This window comes from Podarcis erhardii (assembly GCF_964252035.2).
Source record: "Podarcis erhardii genome assembly, chromosome: 4".
NCBI classification, from domain to species: Eukaryota; Metazoa; Chordata; class Lepidosauria; order Squamata; family Lacertidae; genus Podarcis; species Podarcis erhardii.
In genome coordinates, this window is record NC_138508.1 from 98936197 (window position 1) to 98947062 (window position 10866).

Below are 10866 nucleotides of genomic sequence, written 5' to 3' on the forward strand. Positions count from 1 at the left end.
GATCAATGGAGCCGCGGAGATCCAAGCTCACGCAGGCGCCCTCCGTCAGGCCGCGCCTCGTTCGCACTAGCAGCGGGAAAGAGGCAAGGAAAGCCATAGAGGTAAGGGGACGTGGCAGAGAGCAAAAACTTCCGGTACTGAATTGAAAACGGTCCTCTCTGAGCCATTGAAACATTTCTTTCTCGTCTTTTATACACACTCGTAATATATTGAGCATTATATATCTATAACACACACACACACACATATATATACAGCATATCTGTATAGAAAAACACATAATAGATATAATAGATATCTATATTTCTATATGTATTCTATATGTGATATACACAAACAGACACATATATATTATACATGTTTTATGTAGATAGATCCGTTATATATCTGTGTTTTATATAGATAAATATGGTCTATATAGATATCATATAGATATATATATAATATAACCACACGCACACGCTTAATACACCCATATATATGATGTGTGTGTGTGTGTTAAGGGTGTGCGTGTGGTTATATATAGACATCTATAATACAGTATATATAATTTTATATATATACTGTATATATAATATGCACAATAATACACACACAGCATATCTGCATATAAAAACACATACATATTATAAACGGGGGTATATCTATATCTATACATTTATATACTTTATACGTTTTATATAGTTAGATCCGTTATATATGTTATAGAACTGTGTTTCATATAGATATAGGTGTGTTATGTTCGCGCGTGTGGTTATATATAGATATCTTTAATATATATAGGGGTTTTTTTATATGTCGTATATATCTGCTGTGCTAGGCTATGAATGAATTATTAGAGGAGCGCCTTGGGCGAGCAAGCTGGGCTTCGGCGCAATACCCGGACGTGGGGGGTGAACACCTGAAGAGGGAGACGGCCGTTGCCTCTTCGGTTCGCGCACGCGCACACCAACTCCTCCTCCTGGAACCTACGTCTGCGTCGGGGTGAGGGAGAAGAAGGAGAAGGGGAAACCCGGCGCGGGCTCCTTTGTTTGGCCTTTGCCCTTCTCCATCATGGCGAATCCCGCCGCCGCCGCCAACTTGAACGCCGTGAGGGAGACCATGGAGGGTGAGGGTCTCGCGGGCCGGGCGCGCGCACTGCGCTGACCGTTCATCCCTCCCCTCACACGCCCCCGCTCGCTCCCTATTATTATTATTACTATTTATTATTATTATTATTATTAACGCTGACCATTAATCCCTCCCCTCACACGCCCCCGCTCGCTCCCTATTATTATTATTACTATTTATTATTATTATTATTATTAACGCTGACCATTAATCCCTCCCCTCACACGCCCCCGCTCGCTCCCTATTATTATTATTACTATTTATTATTATTATTATTATTAACGCTGACCATTAATCCCTCACACGCCCCTGCTCGCTCCCTATTATTATTATTATTAATATTAATATTAATGCTGACCCGTTTATCCCTCCCCTCACACGCCCTTGCTCGCTCCCTATTATTATTATTATTATTATTATTTATTATTATTATTATTAACGCTGACCATTAATCCCTCCCCTCACACGCCCCTGCTCGCTCCCTATTATTATTATTATTATTATTATTATTATTATTATTAACGCTGACCATTAATCCCTCCCCTCACACGCCCCTGCTCGCTCCCTATTATTATTATTATTAACGCTGACCGTTCATCCCTCCCCTCATACGCCCCCGCTCGCTCCCTATTATTTATTATTATTATTATTATTATTATTATTATTATTAACGCTGACCATTAATCCCTCCCCTCACACGCCCCTGCTCGCTCCCTATTATTTATTATTATTATTATTATTATTATTATTATTATTAACGCTGACCATTAATCCCTCCCCTCACACGCCCCTGCTCGCTCCCTATTATTTTTTATTATTATTATTATTATTATTATTATTATTAACGCTGACCATTAATCCCTCCCCTCACACACCCCTGCTCGCTCCCTATTATTATTATTATTTATTATTATTATTATTATTATTATTAACGCTGACCGTTCATCCCTCCCCTCACACGCCCCCGCTCGCTCCCTATTATTATTATTATTATTATTATTAACGCTGACCATTAATCCCTCCCCTCACACGCCCCTGCTCGCTCCCTATTATTATTATTATTATTATTATTAACGCTGACCATTAATCCCTCCCCTCACACACCCCTGCTCGCTCCCTATTATTATTATTATTTATTATTATTATTATTATTATTATTAACGCTGACCGTTCATCCCTCCCCTCACACGCCCCCGCTCGCTCCCTATTATTATTATTATTATTATTATTAACGCTGACCATTTCTCCCTCCCCTCACACGCCCCTGCTCGCTCCCTATTATTATTATTATTATTATTATTATTATTATTAACGCTGACCGTTCATCCCTCCCCTCACACGCCCCCGCTCGCTCCCTATTATTATTATTATTATTATTATTAACGCTGACCATTTCTCCCTCCCCTCACACGCCCCTGCTCGCTCCCTATTATTATTATTATTATTTATTATTATTATTATTAACGCTGACCGTTTCTCCCTCCCCTCACACACCCCTGCTCGCTCCCTATTATTATTATTATTATTATTTATTATTATTAACGCTGACCATTTCTCCCTCCCCTCACACGCCCCTGCTCGCTCCCTATTATTATTATTATTATTATTAATTATTATTATTAACGCTGACCATTTCTCCCTCCCCTCACACGCCCCTGCTCGCTCCCTATTATTATTATTATTATTATTATTAACGCTGACCATTTCTCCCTCCCCTCACACGCCCCTGCTCGCTCCCTATTATTATTATTATTATTTATTATTATTATTATTAACGCTGACCGTTTCTCCCTCCCCTCACACACCCCTGCTCGCTCCCTATTATTATTATTATTATTATTTATTATTATTAACGCTGACCATTTCTCCCTCCCCTCACACGCCCCTGCTCGCTCCCTATTATTATTATTATTATTATTATTAACGCTGACCATTTCTCCCTCCCCTCACACGCCCCTGCTCGCTCCCTATTATTATTATTATTATTTATTATTATTATTATTATTAACGCTGACCGTTTCTCCCTCCCCTCACACACCCCTGCTCGCTCCCTATTATTATTATTATTATTATTTATTATTATTAACGCTGACCATTTCTCCCTCCCCTCACACGCCCCTGCTCGCTCCCTATTATTATTATTATTATTATTATTAACGCTGACCATTTCTCCCTCCCCTCACACGCCCCTGCTCGCTCCCTATTATTATATTATTATTATTTATTATTATTATTATTATTAACGCTGACCGTTTCTCCCTCCCCTCACACGCTCCTGCTCGCTCCCTATTATTATTATTATTATTATTATTATTTATTATTATTATTAACGCTGACCGTTTCTCCCTCCCCTCACACACCCCTGCTCGCTCCCTATTATTATTATTTAGGCTCATCGCAGCTATCTGCCAATCACCCATTCCCACCACCCTTCTGAGTAATACCCCTCCCCACCTTCTCACTATATAGAAAGGTCCGGTGACTTCTGTTTCAGTGTATCTGAAGAAGTGTGCATGCACACGAAAGCTCATACCTAGAACTAACTCAGTTGGTCTTTAAGGTGCTACTGGAAGGATTTTTTTATATTATTATTTATTATTATTACTGCTACGACTATTATCAGTGCCGGATTTACGTATAAGCTAAACAAGCAGAAACTTAGGGCCCAACTCTCTTGGGCCCCCCCAAAATGTTTAAAGAAAACAAAAACCCTGGATGTCCATTTCCAAAATATAAGATAAAAAACAAATAAAATAAAACCTACATACAGTTAGAGCTTAATAATCATTTCACTATTAATATACTTCTTAATTTTATTTCAGTTCAACTTTGACAAAATACATATTTTGTTATGTGCAAATGGCTTTAGATACCTATTAGGTCCCTAAATTACCATATAGCATATATTCAACACAAGAAACAGCGACAATTTGTTGTTGACAAAGGACAGCTGGACATGTAAAGGGCCCCATTGCCTTCAGTAGCTTAGGGCCTCATCAAACCTAAATCCGGCTCTGGTTACTATTATTATTATTATTATTAACCCAGCCAGATAGGTGGGGTATTATTATTATTAATAAATAATACTACAAAACTAGGCTGAGGAGAAAAAGAGAGAGTGCTCCAACCAGGGGCAGCCCAAGCCATTTTGCTGCCTGAGGCAAGATGACCACTTGGCCCAACAGTCTGACCACGCTGGTGGGGTGAATCTTCTTTCGGCACTTCCATGGCACCCCATAATAGGCCAGACAAGCTAGATTGGAGGGGGATGTTGCTGCAGGGCAGGTCCACTGCCCCATGCTTCTAGCCACTTTACATACACACGCACCAGAATTTGCCGCCCGAGGCAGCTGCCTCACTCCGCCTGGTGGGAGGGCCGGCCCTGGCTCCAACTCGGAGTCAGGGCGTATTCGGTTAGAAAGAACGCTGGAAACAAATCATACAGAAAGCCAGACTTGTCCCAACACTCATCCAGGAACGAAAGCTAACCTTAGGGGTTTCCACCACAACCTCTGCAGAGGATTGAATCTTAAGTCCTCCCCCGTTAACTAGGCTAATCATAGAAGTTGGAAGGGACCGCGAGGGTCATCTAGTCTAAACCCCCTGCCATGCACAAATCTTTTGCCCACCATGGGGCTTGAACCCAGCAAAATATTCCATTAAAATTAAAATTCAATTTAATTCAAATTACTAAGGAAAAAATAGCTCTTATATTTGGTATTTTACTGGTGGCAGTGAAATCACGCTCCTCACTTTATGAACATGCATTGAAAACAGCATATTTTTATGTGTACAAGAAATTGCTAGCCCAGTACAGCCACACAATGTTAATTTGAAAATATTTTTTCAGTCCTGCTGGAGATATCTAGAATTCTAAACACTGGTTTAGATATGGAAACCCTCTCTATTTGTGTGCGACTTTGTGAACAAGGGATAAATCCAGAGGCACTGTCTGCTGTCATCAAGGAACTGCGCAAAGCCACGGAAGCCCTAAAGGTATGATTAGTTTTTGGAAAACCAAAATGATCTGTTCAGAGCTCTCAGAATGTTACAACATAAGCTCAAAAACACCCGTGCACTAAATCTGCAGAAATCTGCTTTACTTTCCGACACTGCACATACTTATCTTACTTTCCAAAACCACAACTTTCTTAACCTTTGAGACTTCATCAAATGATGTCTTCTTAAAAATAAATCAGTTTGTAGTTTTCTGCTATCATTCATGCGAGAACAGGCTTTTTCTCTCACTTTTTCTATAGGTACGCACAGATAGCATGAATGTAATTCATAGGCTCCTGTAGGAGGAGGAAAGGTGGGATATAAATTCAATAAATAAAAATATATTATTAGGGCCTTAATAATTGGAGAAGATATTGCAGTACTATTCAATTAAAAATAATTTCCTTTTAAGTAGCCTGATCTGCATACTTCCTCAGAAGCAGGTACAACATTTTAGTGGAGTGTACATCCAAACGTGTAAAGTTGCAGTTTTATAATATGTTTTTAGTTCTGGAAGACAACTGGCCTTAAGGCCAGGGAAGCTATTTGATTATCAGATTTGTTTTGAACTTACGGCACCATCACGCAAAATGGTTGCCGCATGCAGCAGGGATATAGTGGTGGACTTGCCCCATCTGCAGAATGGAGATGTTTGGATTGCAGCCTAAGCCTTATAAAGTTAGGTTCTGTTGTGCCTCAGAACATAAGTCTCTTGGAAGAAGTACTACCCATCAGAAGTTTAACAAACAGAATAGAAAAATAAGCAGCACTGGAATAAATGTTAATACCTTATTTGACATTTTGATTGAATTGTCTATATGCTGCTGTAATTTATGCATATCCTGTGTTCCAGGTTCAAAAGAAATCTGTAAATAGAAGAATAAAAATTGGTGACAGTTGACATTCTTTTGTTTAGAAGTTGGCAGTTTTGAGTTTATAGCTTTGCCTTAATACAGACTCCATAATACATGGTGTCTACTTGCAAATCAGTTAGATTTGTGCATGCCATACACTTATGCACATTTTGCTGTGGCATTTGTGGATAGACAATTTGATACCTTAGTTTTGATCACAGCAAAGCTGGAGTTACTGGATAGCTTCAGTCACCAGATACAGACTTGTCAGGAAGAGCAAGATTGGGATTGTTGAACACACTGTACAGTAAAATGTTGTTTAGGAAGGAAAGAAAGGAATAATAGGGTTCTGAAACACTGAAAACAGTTATTACCCTTAAGAGTCTCGTTGATAAAATCTACCTACTAACACAAATCCTTGCTGCAGCTCACCCTTGAATGGATGCCCTTGTTCCTTATTCCACCTGCCTACAAACAGTTCAAGATAGTTTTCAGAATTGCTGATACAGTGGTGCCTCGCAAGACAAAATTAATCCATTCCGTGAGGCTCTTCGTATAGCGGTTTTTTCGTCTTGCGAAGCAAGCCCATTGACAGCTTAGCGGATTAGCACTATTAGCGGTTTAGCGGCTTTTAGCGGATCAGCTGATAAGAGGCTTAGTGGCTTAGGAAAAGGGGGGGAAAGGGGGAAAAACCCGCAGGAACTCGCAAGACATTTCGTCTTGCGAAGCAAGCCCATAGGGAAATTCGTTTTGCGAAGCGCCTCCAAAACGGAAAACCCTTTCGTCTAGCGGGTTTTCCGTCTTGCGAGGCGTTCGTCTTGCGGGGCACCACTGTATAGTTTAACAAAGCAATTGATTTAAAACTAGTTAACCTCTGAACTTAATCACCTTCCACACACATGTACAAAGAAATAATAATCAGCCTTCAAGCAAGAAAGGTTTTGCCCTGGCTTTTGTGAACAGAAGCAAGCACTTGCAGACAAAGCACCTGTAAACTGGTGATGAATGTACCTGCTAAACCCTGTCATCTGTGGTAGATAGGGAAGAGTGCCAAGACTTGGTTCAGACTCCCCTTGAATTTCTCTTCCACCCCCCAGAAGATTGACACACCGATAATACTCCTCCTAAACAGAGCTGCTATAGCAGTGATCACAAAAGGTTGATGGGTTAGGAAGAAGTGCTGTTGTTTCTGTCATTTCAGCACAGGTTGCTTTGTGTCCAGGCTGCAAGAGCAGTCTTTCAGTTACCGTTGGTTCATCTGAGAGGTAGTGAGTTGTTCATGGATTTAGTCCAGGGTACCTACCTTGGCAAACACACAACCAGCTGCTTAGGGCAGCTCAGTTGCAGTGGCTCCAGGACAGCGATTCCATCAACATCCTTTCAGCATCGGGTGAAAAATAAAAAGCAACACATTTTATGCAGCTACAAGCTGCCGTGATACAGGTCCATAATGTTGGTAATCTTCATTTTTGTTTTTCACAAATTTGCTAAAATCAAGTTACTTTTTCTAGGCAGCTGAAAACATGCCAAGCTGAGTCTCTGGGACAGCATCTTTGAATTGAGGCAAAGCTTGATGTGGGAGGCTAACAGATGATTTCAAGGTCGTGTGCTGTTTAGGACTGCAGACATTATTGGTTGTGTTGGTTTCTGAAGTCTTCACTGAGGAAGAAATATCATGTAAAGGTGTATAAAAATGTTAAATATGCTTATTAACCAATGATGTATCTTTATTGCACATGATGTTTTGAAAATATTGTAAATATGTATTCAACAAATATTTTTTTTGGCAGTCTTTCAAATATTTCTCATCTCTGAAATAGTGAAACTGTACTAAAAATAATCATATGATATACTACCTTCATGTTGCAAAACACTATTGGATGTGGGGTATGATTGACTTTCTTTTTTAAAGGTACACAAAACTTTGCATAAGTTTAAATAATATTTTCCATTCAGATTACTTCACTAAATTAAAAGCCACTTGCCATCCTGTGAAGAAAGTTACCATTGGGCACCTTTGCTTTGTTTAAATATATGCATATTTAAACAATATGTTTCATGTATATAATGGGGCTTTTTACTGGCGCAGTGTCACTGGTGCAATATGGTTAAAATTAAACACTGCTTGATTTCAGCGGAAGAGGTATGCACATGCTTAACCACGATCCATTGAAATTAATAGTAACTAAAAGTGCTTAATGTTGACCGACTGAATTATACATTACTATTATGTCATCTTTCTTATTTGTTATTACATACTATACAAACAATAATAGAATGTTATTATATAAAGTCCCTTGGAAAGGTTATCAAACTTAGTTGGGGAATATCAAATTACATTTTTATTTATGGGGACAGGTTGATCCTTCAGTTTCACAGTGGAATGTTCATTTAATGACCATGGGAAGATTGAACATAAATCAGGGGTGGAAAATGTGTGAACTCCAGCGGTCTTGGTCATCACAAGAACAGTTTTATGTGTTTAGTGATAAAAGATGTTTGCCTTAAGGATTACCTACACATTGTTTTTCTCTGTTCATTTTACAAATTCTGTTTTCTAAGTATTCTGCTTGTATTCTGGATATTTAAAAGACTATCAAGGAAATAGTCAATGTTGATGTCTAAAATAGAGTAATTGGGTTTTATACTATCATGAAGGAGGATATTTTAAGTTGTGAAATGGCTATAGGAAAATAACTTTTATTTAGCGAGAAGAGATGTTTCACAGACCAGTTCTTTGAATTTATATTAGTAACATGATTTACTTTATTGTTAAAGCTTCATGAACTTTCTGTTGCTTTATAAGAAATAAAACCATTCTTTGCCAACCGTGACATTTGCTTGCAGATTACTGTAGTCAAAAGAGTGCTTGGAAAGTAGGCAGTGGCAATAAGAAATTAATCTAAAGAAAATGGGTGGTGGAGACATGGAGTTGAAGAAAGGAAGAACCAGGGATTAAGTCACACTTTGGTGTGGCTAGCCTGTAACCATTCAGAGGTCAGTTTATACAATAATTCATAAAAAATAAAAATTTCCAAGTGTTCGTAGGTGCCAGGATATGGTGAATCCAGACCATGATGCTTAGACCTATCACACTTTGGTGGGAGTTGTGCAAACTCCTGGCTAAGATTTTCTAAAGCTACAATTTTTGGGTAGTTTGAAGATCATCAGCTACTCTCTACAGGCTGTATTCACAACAATAAATAATAATTTTATTATTTATACCCCACCCATCTGGCTGGATTTCCCCAACCACTCCAGTGGCTGCTTTGCACTAATGAAAGTGCTGTTGCTTATGCAAGAACGGGCATCTGATTTTTGGTGAGCACTCCCTACCTAGTGCAGTATCCTGTGTCCCTCCCAAGGGTTGGGGGACCCTCGGGAACAATTGGAATATATCATGGAGGTCTATAATAGAGGTCAATATGGAATATAAGATAGGAAGAGGGTTGGTGAAAATGGGTGCTCCACCCTGTACCACTTCCACTAGTACAAAACCACCATTGGATACCACCCTTAGTTCATAATTCTGCAGTGAAAATGCTTGTTCAGGCATGTCTTGTGTGTTGTTCCCCGTGGCTCTACACTTTCAGATTAACATGTCTAGTTGTTTGTGCTGTCTGCTAAAAACTGAAGGGAAATCCTTTGCCTGCTATTTCCCCTTGCAAATGGCATCTTTGTGTGGTATTTAATTGCCGTCGAACAAGTCCTTGCTGGCTGTAAAGTGTAACAAATCCCCTTTCACTCGCTGAATCTGGCAGTTATCTTCAATAGAACAGAGTTTTTGGTGTGGCTAATCCACTTCTTCAAAATCACAACTTTATCCCTTAATATCAATAAATGGTTCATCATCAAAATCTGAGTCTGAAAACTCAGAAAGTTTGAAATTCTATTTACAATAAATTCTGAATTATTAACTACACTAGCATCCCATTTTCACCTTACCCTGCTACCAGAAGGGCTGGAAATGATTAGAGAGAGAGAGTGAGAGATGCCATTATCCCCAAAGTGTCAAGACCTGCTGGTGTGATCTACAACCCACCCCAAGAGTAGAACAGGTGAAATTTGACACACACATCCTTAAATGCTGCTTATGAAGAGCCTTAAATAGTGACACCACTAGATAAAACTCAGAAGAGGCAAAGACAATTTATGGGGAAGCAAGTTTGTTAGATTTTTAGAGAAATGGGTATTTTTCACAATAACAACCACAAATAACTGCACCACCCTGAGTTCGTTGGAGAAAAAGGTGATATATAAATGTAATAAATAAAAAATAAAATTTTTCTCTGAAATAAAGTCCTACTGTGTTAGATGCCACTAACTTTCAAATAACTTCCTTTTCCTCTCCATTCCTTTGGACTGTGAGCCTGTGGCAGGGGCTTGTGTATAACACTTAGAATTTTGCAGGTGATTGATTTATAGTTGATTTTAAGCATGCTTAGGGTTGAACCCCTATTTCAACTTCCAGTTTCTGATACATTATAATTTGCATGTGAAATGTGCATTTCTTGCAAAATTTCCAGAGAGTTTTCTTTTTGAATAATGGGGAGAAAATCAGTCGCTCATTTCTGGGGATAAATACACTATATAAGTTCTCTATGTTCCTCTTAGCAGCTGTGTGTTGTGGGCAGCCCATGCTAAAATGTACTTCTTTACATTTTTTCTGATGACCAGTGGTTTGTAACAAATAAATGTGAGTGGCTGGCCTTGCCTTGAAGTTATCACAGGGAGGAACATGTGGCGCAGGATGAGCTAATTGTCTGGAAGGAGCTCTACACCCCATTACACCCCAAAATCTGGAGCTTCCTGTCTCTTGGTATTGCGGTCATGCAGTATTACTTGTTTTGTTAAAATCGGAACGTCCAGAATAAATGATAAATTATACAAAGAATGGTCTTTA

The 10866-nt window shown here is 39.0% G+C and overlaps 1 protein-coding gene and 1 long non-coding RNA gene across 2 annotated transcripts; one reads left to right on the plus strand and one right to left on the minus strand.

Annotated features, from left to right (window-relative positions):
- The first annotated feature begins 983 nt into the window (after positions 1-983).
- MZT1 (mitotic spindle organizing protein 1) lies at positions 984-8797 on the plus strand. Its single transcript, XM_081858391.1, has 3 exons — positions 984-1108; positions 4961-5106; positions 7475-8797. Exons 1-3 carry the CDS (start codon positions 1054-1056, stop codon positions 7496-7498), a joined length of 225 nt encoding a protein of 74 aa, XP_081714517.1. The 5' UTR covers positions 984-1053; the 3' UTR covers positions 7499-8797.
- On the minus strand, positions 5113-7412 carry LOC309339891. Its single transcript, XR_014155620.1, has 3 exons — positions 6809-7412; positions 5898-6478; positions 5113-5405 (listed from the first exon to the last, which is right to left on the minus strand). It is a non-coding gene; the product is annotated as an uncharacterized lncRNA (long non-coding RNA).
- Positions 8798-10866: the final 2069 nt, after the last annotated feature.

What these genes read in the sequence shown, in the direction of transcription:
- MZT1 (XM_081858391.1), top strand. Translation starts at nt 1,054, where the DNA reads ATGGCGAATCCCGCCGCCGCCGCCAACTTGAACGCCGTGAGGGAGACC. An exon ending in CGTGAGGGAGACCATGGAGG is followed by an intron (nt 1,109 to 4,960) that starts GTGAGGGTCTCG and finishes ATATTTTTTCAG; the next exon opens with TCCTGCTGGAGATATCTAGA. An exon ending in AAGCCACGGAAGCCCTAAAG is followed by an intron (nt 5,107 to 7,474) that starts GTATGATTAGTT and finishes TACTTTTTCTAG; the next exon opens with GCAGCTGAAAACATGCCAAG.